Source organism: Enhydra lutris, unplaced genomic scaffold (assembly GCF_002288905.1).
Source record: "Enhydra lutris kenyoni isolate GAN:26980312 unplaced genomic scaffold, ASM228890v2 scaffoldscaffold37, whole genome shotgun sequence".
Classification (NCBI taxonomy): domain Eukaryota; kingdom Metazoa; phylum Chordata; class Mammalia; order Carnivora; family Mustelidae; genus Enhydra; species Enhydra lutris.
Genome location: NW_019154121.1, coordinates 25,085,437 through 25,105,951, shown reverse-complemented (window position 1 = coordinate 25,105,951; position 20,515 = coordinate 25,085,437). Strand labels below are relative to the sequence as shown.

Here is a 20,515-nt window from a genome sequence, read left to right as displayed (position 1 = left end):
ATAGAGCGTTCTGTCAAGGTAAACAGTCTATCTAGTGTGGGGACATCAGTGAAACATTAAATATGACTTCAATCTTTCTAACCTGGATCATGAAGAAAGTGGTGATGGCATTAATTAAGATGGGGAGCACAGGAGAGGGCTTTTGGGTGATGGATTTTCATTTTGACATATTGAGCTTGAGGTACCTTGGGTGATTCTGATGGATCCTTAATGAGAATTTACAAGTAGGGGTCCCTAATTTTGGGAAATCTCCTAATTACATTTAGTTGAAGCATGGCAGAGGCTGGGATTTATTTGAAGCAGATATCATTTGTTCTCATATAACTCTCCTCCCATCATCTTTAGGAGAACTGAGAACCACAGAATGGAAAGTGAAGACAATGCTTCCTTATGAGTTCACTTAGAATGGGAGGTGGCAAGCCACAGGTGATGCTGATGGCTTCCGGGAGGTTTATAGAATTGTTGATGCTAGAAGAGCCCTTAAAGATGGTCCAGCTTGCCCTTCTTATTTTCCAAGGGAACGTGATGACATCTGGGGAGGTAAAGCAAGTGGTCTTGGGTCACTCAGCCTGAAATCCCAGTCTTGATTTCTCTTGTTGAAAAATCGTTTCATTAACTTCTTTTTGTCATTCAAACATTCCAGATTTTCTCACAGCAGGGTTTTTCTTTATCCATTACTGTATATTTATAGACAGTAAAATGTGCAAATCTTAAGTGTTCAGTTGAGTAAATTTTGACATATATGATCACTCCTTGGATCAAGATATGGAACATTTCCACTACTGCAGAAGGTTCCTTTGAACCCCCTTCTAGTCAACATTCCTAACCCCCAGAGATAGCTACTGTTCTGACTTCTATCTCTGTGGATTACTGTGGCCTATTTTTGAATGTCACGTAAAAGATATCAGTATATGTTGTAACGTACATACAACGTAATGTCTGCGAGGGAATCCCGTCTCTTAACATTTACTTACTTTTTATTGTCCTAAAATGCCTTTACTTTGACTACATAAATGGGCTGGGGGGCTACAGTGGAGATTCTAAGGGCACAAGAGCCTGCAGGGATGCCCTCTGGAGCCTGTGTTCTGGATTCCACCTGATTTTCAGAGCAGAAGTGGAGTCCCAGCAGAGGGACAAGCTATCTCTTTGGGTGCGACCCATAACACCAAGGTGATGGATAATTTTTCATATCAGGAGGACATACTCCTCTACAGTCCACCCTTATAACTCTAGGATACCTTTGCCAGGTATTCAAAGGACTGTCCCCTCAGGGAGAATGGCAAAGAAATCTAAGTAAATGTAATCTTTGTTATTTACTATTTGTCTATCTTTTAATACTTAAAATGCAAACAGCTAATACATTACATAGCTTTAATGTAGCACAAATTTCCTCTTTAAAATTGCATCTCTGAACTTTTTTTTTTGGGGGGGTCTATAATAGAAATAAAAAGCTACATCAAAAGATAGAGAATTTTTTAAATTAAAGAATCACAATAATGTTCAGGCTTTTAATTTTTTTTTGATTTATTTTTTTCCCTTAGGTTTTTTTTTTCCTTATGTATTTTAATGACCAAGTCAGAATCATTCTTAAGATCCCAAACCTTTCATAGAGACTGAACTCATAGCTAGACTTGCAAAGTAGTAGAACCACTAAAATATTCCTAAATCTATGTGGAAAATCCAGGTTGGTTTAGATAATTGAAAGAAAATTAATATAAATTAATTAGGAGCTAACACCTGCTTTGTATTAATAATAACTCACAATATCTATAAAAGAAAAAAAAACCCCTAAATAGCATCCCCATGGCAAAACAGTCCAGCTAAGTGGGGTCAGACATTTCTCATGTTTATATTAGTCAAGTTCTTTAATATAAAAGTTGTTCCAATTCTGAAATAGTGGAAGATAAATTGCCGTTAGTTTCTTTCTTCTGATTCATCACTTTCTCTGTATTGCAGAATATTTTCTCTCTGACTTTCTCGAGCATGTGTCTTGCAGAAGAGACTGCATCTTGGAAAATGAAAGTTTTTCCTTAATACTTTTTCCTAAGATTAGCAGGACATTAGACTGCTGCCTCCACATTTTTGTGGAGATATTCCTGCAAAATGCAAATATTTTCTCCAGCTCATCCTGATATCTGAAAAAGCTCAAACTTGGTGAACACAGGAGCTTATGCTAACATATTACAACAGTTTCTGTTGCTTTTCCTGAAATTTTCCTGGTCAGTGAACACGTCCTTCAAAAAATTTCCACTGTGTCCAAAAAAAAAACATTTTTTTCCCCCACTGTTTCCTCTGAAATCTCTTTTAAATTGTTAAGCAAAAATAAAAACTTAATGTGTAACTATCAAAGATGATGGATGTTAACTAGACTTACAGTGGTGATCATTTTGTAATATATAAAAATACTGAATCGTTATGTTGTACACCTGCAGCTAATACAATGTTATATGTCAATCATCTGTTAATTACAAAAAAAAAAAAAAGAAAAGAAAAAATGCCTCCATGGTCACTGTTTATCATCAGACAGTGCCAACAGTCTCCTAACTGCAGCCCACCTTCGGGGAACCTACTGTACCATCAGCACTGCAGCCCCTTCTCCCAGTGACGTCAGGGGGTAGGCAGGGCGGCGAGCGGGCAGCTGGGCTTATCCTTCACTCCTCAGTGCTTCTCCAATGTTCTATGGCACCAGAGTCTTCGTTCAGCAACGTGTTCCCTTGTGACACACGCTTACTCTTCCCATGCTTCCTGTTGTCATCGTTTGGATCCGAGGACCGGAACATTCGGCTCACAGGCTCCGTGTCCACTCCACCTACTGCCATCACCAGTCGGGGCCCCAGCGGTGATGTGCATGACTGCCAACCCTCTGGCCTCTTCGTCATTCCCTGACATTCTCCACAGCCCTTCCATACCACCTACAATCCCCCTTGCATGGCCAGATTATGCATCTCAGACCTTCTTACCACCCCAGCTGCTTTCCTGTGAGATCTCCAGCTCCAAAATTTCACCAGCCGTCATCTTTCTTCCACATTTCAGTGTATTCTGTGTCATTGTTTTGAACACCAGCCCTTCCACCGTGGTGATCCCCTTCTCCATCCAGATTTTCCACGGTTCTCCATGTAGACTAGCACCTCCTCTGTTCATCTCATTTGCTCAGCAAACTCCTACGGCCTCTGCTGTGTGCCAGGTAGTGCTCTGGCCCTGGAGAGGCAATGGTACTAGATGCTCCATATTCCCCCTCCCTGGCGTGGGGTGCAGAAACCCCTTTTTGAGGAAAAAAAGATTTTATGTATATATTTGACAGATAGAGAGCGCGCACAAGTAGGCAGAGCAGCAGGCAGAGGGAGAGGGAGAAGCAGACTTCCCACTGAGCATGGAGCCTGATGCGGGTCTCGATCCTAAGACCCCAGGATCATATCCTGAGCTCAAGGCAGATGCTTAACCGACTGAGCCCTGCAGGTGCCCCCAGAAACACTTTCTGATGTATCCACACCTTGTAGGACTTTGGCATTCTGAGCCCGAAATGTTCTCTCATTCGTTTTGAGGCTCAGTTAAAATGATACAATGTCTAGAGGACTTTTTCTTATTTTCCAGTCAGAACCAACTGTTGCTGTGGCTGGGCCACTACTGTCTATCACTTGTGCTTCTAATGTTTATTTCATCTTGCCCAAAATATTGTTTTCTATCCTAGTCTCTCCCACTGGACGGTGTGCCCCTCTGGGATGGGGCTGAGTCTTATTCTTCTTGAGGTCCTCTTTGGCACATACAGGGGAGCCAATAAATACTGGCTGTAATAACTAGACCATTACATGTTTAGAATCGGATCTGGGGCCAAAATATCTCCATTGCTTGTATCATACATCACACTCGTTCACAATGCCAAGTGCTCGTAGTTCTCACACACCTGTCATGTTCCCCATTCCAACACTTTCGTTTATGCTTCTGTTTGCACTGTCTTCTCCTCCTAGAATTCTTTCCCCTTGGTCCAGCTAACATCTTCGCCCGCTCTTCCTGACCTAAACCAGGCATCATCTTCCTCTTCATCCCCAGGAATGGCTCCTTACCTCTCCTCTAGAAGTGTAGAGCACCTTAAGGCCATCATTGTGACTCACTTATTGTATTTCAATGATCACAAGCACACTATCTGGAATCAGCTGTGTGACTATGTAGCCCCAGTTCCCTCTTCTGTAAAATGTGGCTAAAACTTGCTATGAAACCTAAAACTGTTACTACCTATAAAAGCATTAGAACGGTGCCCGGAACTTAAGAAAGGTTCAGTGAAGTCATGCATCCGTACTGTTATGAATGTGTCTGTCTCCTTCCCTAGGTGAGGATGTTGGGTTCTGTCATCTTCATCTTAGACCCTCTGAAGTCTACCCAGGCTTCTGCCCCGGCAGGTGCTCCGTAAGTGGTGGCCTGATGATGGGACCATGGTCATGATCACTATCGTAGCCACAAAAGGGTTCTAGACAAGTCAAGTTGTTCCCTAGGGGTAACTCTGAAAGACTAAATGGATCTATCCACGGTGGTTAGTGAATCTTTTCAGGGAAACATCCCTCTGCCATCTCTAAAAATACTAACAAACACACAAGCAAACAAAAAACAACAAACACAAAATCATTTCTGATTTGGAAAGTGACCCCCATGTTCGTGGCTTATTGTCTCCTCACTCTGACCTGTTTCTCTCGGCCCCTTCAGAAGTGTGGATTCTGGATCGCACTCATTTCTACCTCCTCCGGGCCTCACAGCCCAGACAGTCCCTCTCTCCCATTCCCCCAACCTCTTCTCATTTGCCAGATTCTCCTCCTTACTATAATGTGAGCTCAGGTCTCCACCACATACAACAGCTGTGGAAACAAACAAAACCACAGGCCCAATCCCTATATCCACTTCCACTCACTCCACAGGCTCTTACTTTTGGACAGTGACCACTACATGTTAAACTTGACAGATGCTTTAAGTCCTTATTTTCGTGACCTCTCAGTTCGGTAGTACCAAACACTCTTTCTTTGTTCTTGAAATTCTGTCTTCATCTGATCCCTGGGATATCACTGTCTCCCTACTTCTCTGCTAATCTGCTACAGGCTGTTTCGTGTCCTTTTATCCCTTAAACATGGGTCCCATTCTCGGACATCTTCTTCCCTGTCTCTATAAATTTGTTCTGGGCAATCTCATTCATGCAGAAGGCAGCAGATACTTATTTCCTGATGGTTCTCTTAGTGATGGTGACTCTCACGCTGTTTATTTCTGACTCTGGCCTCTCTGTGGGGATCCAGACTCGTATGAATGCCACCTTTAGACGTGTCCTTCGGGATAGACGCTACCATAGCCTATACCTGTACAAGTGCTCCACTGCTCAGTCGTCAAAACCAGAAACACTGGTTTCATTCTAGAACCTTCCTTTCTACTTCATCCTCACAGCCATTTGGTAAAATCAGTGGACTCTATCTCCTCAGGGTCTCTCATATCTCTACCCCTATGTTGCTGTCTCCCTCTTCCATTCCCCCCGCCTCTATCTTAATATAGGCCTCCCATTGCTTCTTGTCTGTCTTTCCATCTTCTCTCCAGTGAATGCAAATCTGATCGTGTTCTGCCCCTGCTCACTGTAACTGTCAGGGACAGGTCAAACAAAATCTGTCCCCTCAGCCCACAGCACATTGAGTGCTCTGTTCCCAGCTCTCTGCTCCCCAACACATGGGCTCCCTGCTGTAGCCACTCCCTGCTGAGTTCTTAGGTTCTGTCCCCCACAGCTTCACCCACTGGTGTGCCCCTCCTGCCACGTTTTCCTTCCCGATCTCCACTTCTCCCCACCTTCTTCACTTTACTGGCTCCTGCTCAGGCATCACAATTTAATTAAAGTGTTACACTCCCTGGGAAGCTCCTTGTCTTCCGGTCAGTTCCAGTCCTCCTCCTCGGAGCTATCAGCCTCCTCAATGTGTTCTGGGTGGTGGTGCGGTCTGGTGTTAATGGCAATGACTCTGGGACAGACGGAAAATGTTTGGGGTCAGGCACCAGCCCTGCCATTTCCTAACTGGGTGATCTTGGCAACTTACTTGCCCTGTGCCTCAGTTTCCTCATTTGTAAGGCAGAGATGTTCATGGTATTGCCCACGTCAAAGGTTGGTTAGGATGTGAGATGATTTACATAAAATCCGTGCAACAGTGCTGGAGACACAGTGAGCCTGAATAAAGCCGAGCTATCTTCATTATTATCGTACCTACTGGTTTACTTGTCTACTTTCCAAAACAAACAAAAAGAATTCTGATTTCTCTCTGAGGGAAGGGAGCCATGACTATATTTTTTGATTATGTTCCCTCGGCACCTCGCACGGCATCTGGAATACTGTAGGCACTCAATGCACACTCACTGAATGAATGAACACATACAGACATTAAGTGAAATATAGCCTTAAAATTGTACCTGTAAAGTATGCTAATGAGTAATATCCATCTAATTTTATCTTGCGTGTTTTCTGCCTTGCACAGTAAGATGCTGATGATATCTCATTAACTTAGTGTAACTGACTCACTGTTCCCAGAGTCAAGAATCTTCTACTCCTGACAGGAGGGCACGATGTAGTTAATTAACAGAAATGTTATTCTGGAAGCCATGAACTGTGTAGGCATGAACTGTGACAAAATTCCTCGGGGACACAAGCAGAGAAACAAAATCTGAATTCCTATCAGAAAGAGATCAGAAAGCCTACCAAGGTAAAGGGGGAAAAAGCAGCAGAGACAGTTTTTTTTTTTTTTATAAATGTGACTCCGGGAACCATCTTTCCTGAGCTTCCTGGTGGGGAAACCAGTGAGGTGTGCAGAGCACCTCAGCCATGCGTGCGTGAGAGACGGGTGGGGACAGAGCATGTCACCTCCACCCACGGCCCGTGCTTCCTGCAAAGAAGAGTCTGGAGTACCGCAGGAAACGGGGCAGCAGCAAGCCTTCCTCTGGCCATTTTTCCTCCATGTTCTTCAGGAAACCATTGTTTCTTGTTTGCTTTGAGGAATTTTTTCTCAAATACAGAAACCTGTCCTTTTTTCCAAGGAACCTACAGGAGATGCTCTAGCATGGCAGGCATTTGATGTCTCTGCCACTGGGGGAATCTCACGTCCGCCCTTAGGAATTGGCAGAAGCTCTGGAGACTCCAAGAGGAGGCCAGCCTCTGGTCTGAATGTCCCACCCTTCTTGACCAGTGGGAAGCACTCTGACAAAACAAGGCCATCATTCTCCCTCTGCATGGAGTTTTCATATGATGGAAAGCCTGGGGAAACTCTGAGCATCTTTGAAGATGTTTCATCATCAGAAATAACTGAAATTCTACCATGCAGGTGCTAAGTAGAAACCCTTGCTCTATCTATACTTGGTTTGCCTGCTTTCCAACCCAGGCACAGGCTTACAAAACAAAGACAAGGCCATTTTATAGAAGCATATAGCATTACTCAAACATGGATCGTCAGTTTTCTTTTTTGCCATCAGGTATTTCTAAAATACAATCCAACCGATGTAGAAGTTGGAAAATAGTTTGAATCAATTAACTTTAACTGTGGAAATGAAAATCCTTTTAAAATAACTCTAATCCATAATTCACGTAAGAGAGGATGGCTCTTTAATTACTTTTTTGTTTTTGAAGATTTTATTTTTAAGTGATCTCTATACCTAACGTGGGGTCTGAACCTACAACCCTGAGATTAAGAGTCACAGGCTCTACTGGCTGAGCCAGCCAGATGTCCCTGACTATTTACTTTTTAATTCTAGGGCTAGAATATTTTCAGTTTTCCTTTACATCTATTATGAGCATCCCCAGGGATATGATCATGATACCTCCTAGATACTGAAATAAATGCTTTATGAGTATCCATATTCTATTATCGTAATGGCCCCACAAATTACCACTCCCATGTTATAGATCAGGAAATTGGGATTCTAAGAGATGAAGCAATTTACCCAAGGACTTGGATTTCGACCCGAGACTATGAATTCCAAAGACTGCTAACCACAGTTCACTATTTTACCAAAAGAATCCCATGGGATTATTGCAGAAAAAAACTTGCCTGAGATTCCCTTTTTAAAAGACCATATTGCATAATTGCAACTACAAAAAGAGAAAAACATGCCATCAGATATTTCTGGGAAATGGATTTGGTATCATGATGCATAAAGGGCAGAGAGTGGGAGAAAGGAGACACTTTGATGTAGGGAAGGGACACTGAGATTTTGGGGAGAGAGATGGGACCTTGACTTGTGTCCCCATTCTGTCACCTATGCTGATTCTTTCTTGGTCTGAACAGCAGGAGAGCCTGATGTGTGCAAATAGTCACCAAACCTGGGAGCATATGGACTGTACATTCCGGAAGCTAATCCTCTGCCCCGAGGATGAAATGGCTCTGGAATAATGAGAACTGCCCCTCTCACCCCCAGTGCACCCCCACCTTCCACAGATGGCATTCCCCGAGCCACATGACCTCGGAAGGGTCTCTGGGACCCAAGGCAAGCTGAGCTGAGCCGGAAAGCATCTGCTCTTGCTCTGACGATGTTAGTTTCTGCGCCCTTAGCTAAATAAATTCAGAATGGAACCCTTTAGAGGGTGTGTGGGTTGAGGGCCTCTTCTGGAAAGCTACAGACTCGAAAGTTTCTACATAGAACTCCATGCTGTGTCTACGCCGCATCATTAACTCATACAGACATTAATTTTTATGATGCCTCTTTCCCTTTGTATTATTCCTCCCACTGTCTTATGTTTTACTCCTGATCATTTTACACAATCCTCTGTCTCCTCTTAACCCCAAATCCTTGGAAAAGAAACACACATACAAACTTTAAATACACAACCTTTCCCCGTGTTATGGGAGCAATTTACTCTCTCAACTTCTTCCTTGGATAGCATTGCGTGGGAATGTCTGACTGCACCTGCTTCCTTGGGAGCAGTCCGAGGTGGGGTGCTTAGGTCTGTCCCGAGTTCATGTATCCACCTTCCAGCACCACCGCCGGAATGAAGACGACCACTGCTGTCTGGATCCCATGACACCACATCATCAGGGTCGGGATCAGCTGGAAGTGCCAAGAGTGGCTACTGACGAGTTGACAGAGAGTTTGTACTCACATTTCAGCTCGAGTTTGATGAAATCCGTGTTGCCCAGATTTTCCAGAAACACTCCCCGGGGGATTAACGTTTTGAAGTAGAAAGAAATGTCGGCACTAGTTTCCCCTTGGAAAGTAGAGAAGTGCAGGTAGGATGACGGATTTGGGAAGGAAGCAGCATTCCAGTAATTCCCTGTGGGAGAAAAAAAAACAACAGGGTAATTTATACCTTGATCATGGGAGTAACGAAAGAGAGCCATTTCTTGAGTTTTAACAAGTTTCCATTGGCAATGGCTCGTTTCCTTGTATCCTGCTGCATATCACTGCACAAAATCCCCACAAACTTATTTTTGACTTTCCCAAAGTTCTATGTGTGTGTAAGAAAGTGTTTTATTGATGATCGAGAGTTGGGGCTCCTACCAAGAGCAGCCATGGAGGGACGGACACTAGGGAGTAAGTGCCAGTAGAGGAGAACATGGAGGGACACCCCTTGGCACAGCCTCTGCAGGTTGGGGCTGTTTTGAACTTGCACATATGTACGGTGGCTTAGGTTTGGTGCAAGAAGCACCTGGGCTAGACCTAGACGGACAGAACAGGAATGGGGTCTTTGGTCTTCTGTTCTTGCTTCTCGTCCACCTTTGAATAGCCAGTACCTGCTCAGTCACCCAGTACAGGTGTTGCAGGGATACAGCGTGGGGAAGGGGGGAGCTCTAGAAAGAGAGGCGCGGGCGAGAGGCTGGATGACTAGGGAAGGCCATCATTTTCCCACCCCTTCCCACTTAAACCTCCACAGGCTCATTGCTATAAAGGGAATGTCTCCTCCGCCAACCTCTTCCTTCCTGGGGATTTCAGGTGTGGAGTGCTGAGCGGAGCCCACCTACGGGCTCTCCATTAGCCTCTACCCTTGAACCCATTCGGAAGACAGGGTTCTATACTCCTCCCCCTCCTCGCTTGATCTTAGCCAGTGTCCACAGCAGAAAAGCAGTTTACAGGACAAAATAAAAACACCCAACTAAACTATACGATTCACATTCCATGAGAACAGATGGGCCAAGAATTCAATACAACCAGGAGCTGACTCTTGATTTTTATCTCCAGGGGAGAAATTCCTTCTGAACGTGCACATTTCTGAGTATGTTTACTGTCATGGCTAAGGTCTAAAGTACATAAGCACACTTTCGAATAGCTCCCAAAGCCTTTCCCTGTAATACTACACTCGTCTTAACATCATCAGATTAGGCCTAAGTTGGAGTCACTCATGCTAAGCCCCACGTTGGCAAACCCAAACTTAATGAAGTTCTAACCCCTTGCTCTCCCAGAAAAGAAGGCTCAAGTCAACCAGTTGCCTTTTGTCTACGCAGCATGCATTACCCCAACTGGGCTCCAAGCCTCCTTTTGCTCCATACAAGGGAAATAACTCTGCTTTAGCCAATCAGCGTAAGTGCAACTTTCTTGCTTCTCCTCACTTTGGTCTAGAAAAATTACTTTCTTTGCACAGCTCTTCAGAGATACTTTCTCTCTGCTAGATTAGATGCTTCCTGATTCACAAATCATTGACTAAAACCCTACTAGGTCAGGAAATTGTCTGTGGAAAATTTTATTCTATCACTTGAAATTTTTTTTTTTTTACTTTACACTGATTTTTGTTATATCTTTCCTTCAGAGAACATGATTAATCAATTAAGTTCACTCTACTCATTTTTATACTATGTTTTTACCTCTTTCATGAAAATTATGCACATATACAATATTAAGTTCAACTGCTATTCTTTTTTTTTTTTTTTAAAGATTTTTATTTATTTATTCGACAGAGCAAGAGAGAGCACAAACGGGGAGCAACAGGCAGAGGGAGAGGGAGAAGCAGGCTCCCGTCTGAGCAGGGAGCTCGATGCGGGGCTTGATCCCGGGACTCCGGGACCATGACCTGAGCCGCAGGCAGACGCCTAACCGACTGAGCCACCCAGGCGCCCCTCAACTGCTATTCTTTTTTTTTTAAGATTTTTTATTTATTTATTTGACAGACAGAGATCACAAGCAGGCAGAGAGGCAGGCAGAGAGAGAGGAGGAAGTAGGTTCCCTGCTGAGCTGAGAGCCCCATGCAGGGCTCAATCCAAGGACCCTGGGATCATGACCTGAGCCGAAGGCAAAGGCTTTAACCTACTGAGCCACCCAGGCACCCCTCAACTGCTATTCTTAAGTAAAACTACTTTTGTGTTGGTACTTCTATATTTAAACCATAATTTTACATTAAATATATAATATTACTGTATGAGATATTTAAAAAACCCTCTTATTTAAGTCACTTTATTTATTTTTGTTTTTAAAGACATTTAGGAGATAGTGACATCTAGATGAGTGAATGGCAATTTAGAACCAGTAAGTCAATGCAAAATATGTTTGTAAATGTCTTCCTTATGGTCAAACAGTGGTGTGGTGCTGGTCGAATCCAAAAGTCTTAATGCAGTTTGGAGCTTTCTTTCTTTCTTTTTTTTTTTTTTAATTGCAACATCATAGCTTTCATCAGGAGAAAAATAGACGAGTTTCCTCTTAGGCAGAAGAACATGATATGATATTGGTTAGAATAATGCCAGAAAAGAAAGAATCTTAGTTATTGTGTAAGTTGCTATCATCTGAGGGCCCAGGGCTCTTCCTGACTTGAGATCTAGCTGAACATACTGTGAGGGGACTTTGGGCTCACGCTTCCCCTCTGACGGAGAATGAAGGTCTCTTGAGATAAAACCCAGATCAAACTAGAAGCTGCAGCCCTCTCGACAACCAGAGTTCTGGGAGGAACGGAGCCCAGTCCCCAGGGCCAGCGGCACGTACCTCACCCTGACTGGGCGAGAATCCTGTAACAACCGAGGAGCCTTCGAGGCACAGAGTCCTCAGCCGTGTTTCAGCCTAAAGCAAAGCATTTCTGTCTCTTTAGGCTGAATCCCCAGGGCATGAATGTAATTAACATTTTAAAGTTTCATTCCAATCAAGAGCATTCCTGTTTTCGGAGGTGGGGATGTATTAACAGAAGGGCAGTTGTCTAAAATGATTCTAGAAAAAGGAAGGCTATAAGTAAAACATGTCAGTATTTATTCGAGGTCCAGGGCTGGTTATTCAGACAGAAATATCCCTGGAGAGGAGAAGGCAGTTCAATCAGTTCTTCCGGTTTGACGAAAGATCCCCACAGACCACGATTCCATTTGTTCTAATTCTGTGCTCACTAAGCAACTTCGAACTAATTTGGCCTTTGGAATAGACATATTCACAGGGAAATTGAGCCTCGTGCAAGTGGTGGTTACCGGTCATCCCTCCGGAAATGTTGGGGTTCTCTTGTGATTATCTCTGGAGTTGTCACCTGCTGTATGTCCCGAGTCTCTCCACATCCTTGATCGGCAGTAGGAAGGACTCTCTCGAGACCTGTCTGGTGGCTGAGGAGTCTACCCAGGAGGTGCTGAAGAAGAGCCACGGGGGCACGAGCAGAGGACATCAGAAATTCTATTGAGTGGTACATGATAGAGTTGGCAAGCAAAACACGCGTACTGGGGATGCGGGTGTGAGGGTTTTGATGGGCAGGGTAGACAGTAAGAAAGTTCAGGTGCCCCTGCTCCAGACCCTGACAAATTTCTGTGAGGTTTGCTCTGGTGACTATGTGGCCCAGTCCCTGGGATTTTTGGTTATAACAAGATAACATGAGGGCTTTTTTTTTTTTTCCCTAGGGCTCACTGTGTTTCACGATGCCAGGGGCTTTTAGCATTATTATTGTTGATATGGTTCCCAAATGACCATAAGCTCCTTGAAAGCTAGGACAGAACCACTTCATCTCTGTAACCTTTGCCCCAGAGCATAGTAAGTACTCAATAAATAGTTATTAAATCTGTGAATAAGTGAATAGTTGCCCCTCTTGGTTATATCCAATTCCACTCCATATGCAAAGTCCTCATGGGACAAAATCGACCTTATGGCAACCTGAGTATTGAAGACACTAAATAAAGATAAATAAAAGCTGACACTGCTTTACCAGCTTCTGGTACCTGGACACTGGCTTCACCAGCACACCGTGATTTTTCTTATCCGTGACTTAATTTCTGTTTTTCCCTACAGACCTCACTGAACATGCATTTGCAGGACTGATGGTCTCATAACCTTAAGATTATTGAAACAGCTGCAATTTGTACTTGCTATCAAGGCCAGGGCTATAGAGGGGAAAGTGACATTGGATGAGAATGCCAAGATGGAAATAAGAGATTTCGCGGTACGGCAAGGACTGGTGTCTCAGCAGATGTGGACGGAAGAAAGGAGGCAAGGCTGGAAAGTGTGAAGCAGAACAGAAATAACTCTCTGAGACTGGAGGGGCCAGTCAACAGCCACAGAACAACAAAGCAGTAAAGGGGTCAGGGAACCAGCCCAGGGCTGTCAACAGTCATCAAAGGCTGGGCAAGATGGCTGGCGTGAGGTGGACCGCTCCACCCCCTTGAAAACCACTCAGTCATGTGAGAAGCTTCTTAAATACATTCTGGGCCAGGTCTGGGCTCATCTCCTGTGGCAGGAGAGCCAGAGGTATCTCCAGCACACGCAGGGGAGTGGGCCTGGGGTAGCAAACCAGGCCTAGCTGACATCTGTCATCCCTGCAAACCCTAGCGAATCATGAGTAGAAAATGCTGCGTCATATGTTGGACCAAATTCTTCAAGAGCCATTTATTTTAAACTCACTGATGATCATTTGGCATGGGATTTTGACTTCAAGATTTCCAAGGATATTTTCTGTTGGGCAGCATTAAAGAATTTCAATCTACAATGGAACTGGACGATATGAAATGGACAATCTCACGCATGTGCCCTCAGGAAAAGAAAACTTCAGGACTGACAGACCGATTTCCCACAAATGCCCCATTTACAGAAATCTGATAATGTTGGAATTTTCTAAAATGATAAGGAGTTGGTCAGGGGCTACCTTTTCACAATCTCAGGAAATTTTTGCTTACGGTTTCCAGAGGCATGAACAAGAAATGACCTAGGTTGTGTTGGTCTTGAAAAATAAGCTGAATTGAGCTTAGTTTGTCTGACTGGACTGGTTTTGTCTGCTTGGGGAATTTTCACAGCTGGGCTCTGTTGGTTGTTTATTTTAACAGACTTAACTGAACTCTCTCCTCTCTGCCCAGAAACACAGCCTTCCCCAAACCCTCAGAGGATACCTGGAACGTGCTACGGTCTTTGTGTCCCGAACTGCTAATGTCTATGGTATTCCCAAATAAACTCATCTTTTTGACAAATTTGAGCTTGCCTTGATTTACCTTTTCCTTTCCTTTTTTTTTTTTTTTTTTTAGGTCAACATCAGCAATTAGTTTGAAGCCTACAAAGAACAGAGGAAAAAGCAACCCTCTGCTCCACCCCTTCTTTCCCAACCCAATTTCTCAGTAACAACTCCTACACTTTAACTCTTTCATGTCCTTGTATTTCTAAAATATATGTGTTGATATCTACTAATTTATGTGTTGTAGATATACTTGATTGACTTTCCTGAATGCAAGGTGAAGACTGAGCATTTTTAGAAGCCCCTTCCTTACTCCCTTTCTCCACATTCTCCCAAACTAGCAAACTCACTGATTTTTTGGTGATACTGAAATTCAACATTTACTTTTTTAGGACTATGTATTATTCACTAATGAGCCACCTAGTAGAACCTAATTCTATTTTATGTATATAATTTTTTTTGTTTCTCTTGAATCAATAATTACCTATTTTCTCGTTGGCTTGGTTATCTTTGTACCTGTCATAAATTCTCTCCAAATTCTTCAACACATCTATAGAACTCTTCCCACAAATGTTCTCAGCGTGACACGTGTCGGGTAATCTAGGGGCCCCTCTTTTTGTCCCTCAGAGGCGCCTTCTAGAGCTTGTCTTCCTGTTGCCCTGTGGGCTGGCCCTTCGCAGGTCCGATGCACAGCTCTGGTTCTGGGACTGTCTCTGGCCCTGATAGCAGGCCATCCTTAAGCTACTCTTCAGTATGAAATGCCCAGATTTCTGGACCCCGTGACTTTCGGGCATCCCTCTTTCTGGGTCTACACCCTCATTTCCACAGGCACATTCTCCTGTAGTCTTTTCAGAAAAGGAATATAGGAGGTCAGGCTTCTAAATCTTTGCTTTTCTGGAGAGTCATTATTTTACTTTCCCACCTAATTGAGACACTCCAGGAAACTATTCTTCCATGGAATTTTAAAGGCATTTCTTCACTATCTTCAAGGTCTCTGTGTGGTTAGTGAGAAAGCTCATGTTTTCTGATTACTACATCTTGTGTGTAACTGATGGGGTTTAGGACATGCTCCCCCAAATACAGCACCTTAGTATACTGAATATTTCAAGCTGAAAGAATGTAAGAAATGGTAGGTGCAGGAAGGACTCTCTGACCCTCCCCTGAAGCAGGTCACGGACCCTCATGTGAGGTGGCCTCCCTCTCCCTGAGGAAAGCAGCACCTTCATCTCAAAAGACAAAGGGACTCGAGAGGAATCAAAACAGACTTGCCGAATTTCCCCCAGCTTGCTACACGGAGCTCATACATGGTCCCGTCATGCCTTTCCACGGCTTTCTGTTACTTATCAAAACTAGTATAGAAACACTCAGGTTTAACCATTTCTTTATGAAGGCTCCTGTGTCATGTAGAACTTATTTTAAATAAATCTGTATGCTTTTCTCCTGTTAATGTGTCTTTGTCAGTTTAATTTTTAGATCCAGCCAGGAACCCTAAGAGGAATGAGGAAAACTTTTTCCTCTCTTACATAATTTGTACCTTTTTCTCTCTGGAAACTGTCAGGATATTTCACTCCCTTAAATGAAACTTCATACGACTGCCTTGGTATGGATCTCTTCCCCACATCAGGCCTGGGACTTTCATCTTTCCAATCCTCCTTCTCACATACCTACTGGTTTTACATTTATCTTTATTTCTCTTACTCCTTTGCATTCCTAATTCAGATCTTTGTTCTTTGTGCTCTGCTTTGTTGAACGTTCCTTCAGCTTTATTTTCAACATTGCTATTGTGTTTTTATTTCAGCAATTACATCTGTAATCTCCAAGTATTATTTCTTGTTCTCAGATAGCCCCCCTTTCTATAGCACTCTGTTCTAGGTTGTTTGTTCTTATTATTGCTGTTGTTATTAGTTTTTGATGCAATGTCTTTTCTTATCTGAGAAAATTAATTTCATTTTTAAAACTTTTCTTCTGCTTTCTGCATTATTTGTTTCTTCTGAGATTCCCTTCCTTGCTGTGTCGTTAGCTGGACTCCTCCCTTCACGACGTCCCTGACATCACCTTCAGCGGTTGGTGAGTCTTGCCTTTCCACTCATATAGCCCAGTGAAGTACTAGTGAGTGGACTGGACCCGGCGAGTGCATGGATCTCAGGGTGGTGGTGGGTTTATTGATGACCGGGCTTTACTACAATGTGGAAAGCTCACCATCTCATCAAAGGCCCCCAAATGTCAGTATCTGTGATCTTTATGTGGACATAGATCATGTGATTTCTTGAGAGAAGGATCTTCCAACTTTCTCATGAGGAATATAAATGTGGTAGTCAGCATTCTGCTCAGAAGAAGGAGGGTGAGGGGCTCATAGTAGATTTCCATGTTTTTCTTCATTTTAAAGGAGGAATTTTGCCTCTTTTTCTTTGGTGCCTGCTGTCTAGAGCATAAACCTCTCACCTCCTGCTTGGGTAGAATAGGACAGCCACTGGCGTGGTTGGAGAATGTGACCTAGGGGTGTGGCTGATGCCATACAAACTTCCAACCTGTCCTCTGTGAGCCTAACCCCATAGGGCCGTCTGCCCACTCCCATTCCTGAACCTGTTGGAATTTGCTGAAGGAAGGAAGGGAGCACCTGAGCATGTGACAGGCTGGAGGTCCCCCTGTGATGGGGGTGGTTGCAAGCGCAGGGAGTGCTGCGGAGGTGGGGGGGGCGGTGACAGTACATGATTTCGCAGGGCTCTTCTGGTTTGTCACTTGGTGACGCTGTCCCGTGCTGGTCCACACCCAGGCCCCAGAGTCAGAGTCTAGCTCTGTCACCCACCCCCACTGGGTGACTTGGGAGCAGGTTCTTGATCTTCCTGGATCTCAATTTCTTCATTTGTACAGTGGAAGAACAATGGAAACTCTCTTATTGGGTGTTGAGAATTACAGAAGATAATCACAGAAGAAATGGGTTTAGCAGCACAACCGAAGCGTTCAACACGTTGTTGCTACTGTTACTGCTACCAAGCACACATTTGTTAATCAGGATGACTGATGGCTCTGGCGTCACAGGCAGTTGCTGTCTGAGGGCTTGGCTAAGGAGCAGGGGAGGATGGGAAGGGCTCTTCCACTCCTCAAACAGGTACAGAGCTGGTCAGCAAACTCGCCTGAGCCTTCCTTACCCCAGGGGTGAATTCTTTAACGGGGAGCACCAAACCACCCCCAGCTACACTGAGACAACCTCTGATTCTGACTTCTCTAGCCAGGAGGCTCATCTCAGACTCATACCCACGTCTGCCCTTTTGGCCTGTTCTCTTCTCACCCTTCTGCACCCCGCTTACTGGCTCTCAAAATGGTGTGCTCCCCATTTCCTCATCTCCTTACTGCCTTAAAAAAATTCTTTTAGGACACACAAATGGGAGTCACCTGGAGCCTTGGTAATGTGGTTTACAGTTTTGTAGAGCAGCCACTGAACAAAAATCCGATGAACAAAGGAATGGCAGAGCATCTAAGAAAGCAGATAATCCATAGATAGTCTCATTTGAACAAAGGTAAGCCCAAGAGACCTGCAGGCATTCTTTCCCCTCCTCAGTGAGGAGACGGGTAACTAGGAAAAGAGAGACTCGGCATTTGACCAACGTGGAGGAGACTGCACGTGGGCTCTCCAGTCGTGGGCTCTGGTGTGGTGAAGCCATGGCTGCCGGTGTGGTCTGTATGCCAATGGCTGTCAGGTCTAACAATTTCCTCGGAGCCATCCAATGGCCCAGTCCTGGGACCACACTGAGAAGCATAGCTATAGCTTTTGATTTAAGTGGCAAGCAATTTTCAAATCTAACCCCAAGGTTAGAAATTTGGGTACTCTTTATGTTATGCCATGAGCCTTCTATTGTTTACCAGGGGCTGGGTGCTATTTACAACAATAAGCCAGATGGCTTCATTTGCATGTAGATTTGAGTCTATTTGTAGAGGTGTCCTTATGGGTAGAAAAAAAAATGACTTCCTTAATTAAACCATTTTGTACAGTCAGGAAAGGTAAAAGTAGCTTTGTTCAGCTCCCAGCCTGATTTTATAGGGCAAATTCAACTTCAAAATGAAGGGCTCCAAGTTAAAATGTCATTAACTTGCAAGGTGTCACCCTCACCAGCAAGCCTTTCTGAAGCTACAACCCACAGGGCCTGTGGGCAGGGTCAACAATGTAATAAATCTTTCACCCGGTGTCTCTCTGGGATTTGGTTCCTGTGGGCAAGAATGGGGTCAGGGTCCCACAGAGAAAGAGAATGCAAGAGTGAAATGCTGGAGGTCACAATGCTTTCTGCACCTGCTGTGAGCTGACCAGCAGCCTGGTTATGGGGGGAGGTGATGAAACAGACTTGCTCCTGATCAGTCATGGAAATTCACATGTTGAATCTGTCAATGGTGGATATAAACACAATGGTACTAAAGACATCATTTTATTTTAGTTTGTATGCTCGAAACAGTTGTATGTAGTCAGATATTTGGAGATGGGGAGCAGGTCTAAAACTCTCCAAAGTCTCCATGTTAGATCCCTAAATTTCCTCAAACTTTCCTTATTGGGACTAGTAGTTACGCCTAATTAGTTACACTAGTCATCATAAATATAATCGGATGCAAAGGTAAAAATTATTCACCAGAAGTGGAGAAATGAATAACTAGGTTTGTACTGGAAATATCTGTCCTCTCTGCTCTTCATTCAGACTTCTGTCTTGGGTAAATTCTAAAGATTTCTGTGTGATCGATTCCAAGGAAGGAGGCAATAGCAAGCCTGAATGTCTCCTACCCTGGTGAACAAAGGATTGGATGAAGATCTGTTTGCTTTACCAAAAAGAAGACCATTGCATCTGGAGGTTGTAGGACAAATTTATGTCACTACATGCAGGTTGAAATTAAAAATACTTAACAAGTAATGTAGTATACAGGAGTGGCCACGGGAGGGCTCCTCCAGGGACTGCCTAATTTTCAATGCTTGCATGGCAGTCCCAGGAATAAATCTGCTTTTCTTTCTCTTCCTGAGCGATGTGATGTCACTCCCTTTTGTGATTTCAAGCACTAACCATAAATCAGTGATTCTGAAATTTATGCACACAGATCGCTACCATGAGTTCAAGATTAACATATGGGTTTCTTACCGGGCAGCTTTGCTTTGACCTACAAGTACCTCAAACTCTAAAAGACTGAAAGTGAATATATATTTCTTCTAAATTCATTCTGCAGTATTCTCCCCTTCAGAGCTGTTCCCACTCTGCCACTCAAGCCAGAAACACGAGACTCATTCGCCAACCCCTGCCCCCCACCCCGGGCCTGATAACCGCACCTCGGAAGTACTCTACAGGTATGTCCCCTCCTCTCTGTTCCTTCTGATGCCAGGGCTCAGGCCACCCCTCTGGCCCGGACGACACACTAATTTCAGGTTCTGCTTCCAGTATTTTGAATCCAGTCCTTACACAGCCAGCAGAGGAATCTTGTCAAAATGCACAGCTGACAGTTCAACTCTCAGGAATAAAACCTCTCCTGGTTCCAAATGCCGGTGGAATACCTCGGGAACTCTCAGATGTGGCACATCAGGCGTCGGCATAATTCTCCAGCCTCCTCTCCCCCTCCCCCGCACCTCAGAGCACGTGCTCAGCCACACACAGCCATGTGACTTCCCACCACCCACAGTGCTGTGTGTGGACTCCCTGTCGCTATTTGCATGGCTTCCTCTTCCCACACTTTTCTCTCCAGTCTCCCCTTCCCGGCCCTCCCTGCTCACACACTGCATCTGGCTTAATTCCTTCTCTCCCATTAAGGTCCAGTTCAGGGGCCACCTCCTCCAGGTGGCCTGCTGACCCCTCCCCCGCAGGGCACAGCACACTTCCCCTGCGCTCAGATGACATCTTGTATCTACCACTGCGCTTAACTTACTGCATTATTACAATTACTTTCATGGCTTCCTCCCCTCTGCGAGGCTATAAACTTCAGAGAGCAGAGATTATATTTTCTATTTCTTTCTACCTGTCATATCTAGCCTCACACACAGATTTTTTTCACTTGTGTTTCCCGAGGAAGTTAAAAAAAAAATTGTTCTTAAAAAAGATCTGAACTGTTAATAATCCCATTACTAGTTCTTACCACTCCTTGGTGACCATCTGCAAAACCTACCTTCTCCTGTTTCTGAATTGAAGAATTATTTAGACCATTCGGACGGGAGGTTTTGTTTTTGTTTTTGTTTCT

The 20,515-nt window shown here is 44.1% G+C and overlaps 1 protein-coding gene across 1 annotated transcript in view; it reads right to left on the bottom strand.

Moving 5' to 3' along the window:
- LOC111154452 (contactin associated protein like 2) overlaps positions 1–20,515 on the bottom strand; it is a 2,043,877-nt gene that overhangs the window by 238,822 nt on the left and 1,784,540 nt on the right. The window contains exon 16 of the mRNA XM_022514057.1: positions 9,095–9,265. Within this exon, the coding sequence (XP_022369765.1) occupies positions 9,095–9,265 (171 nt within the window). The remainder of the gene's footprint in view (positions 1–9,094; positions 9,266–20,515) is intronic.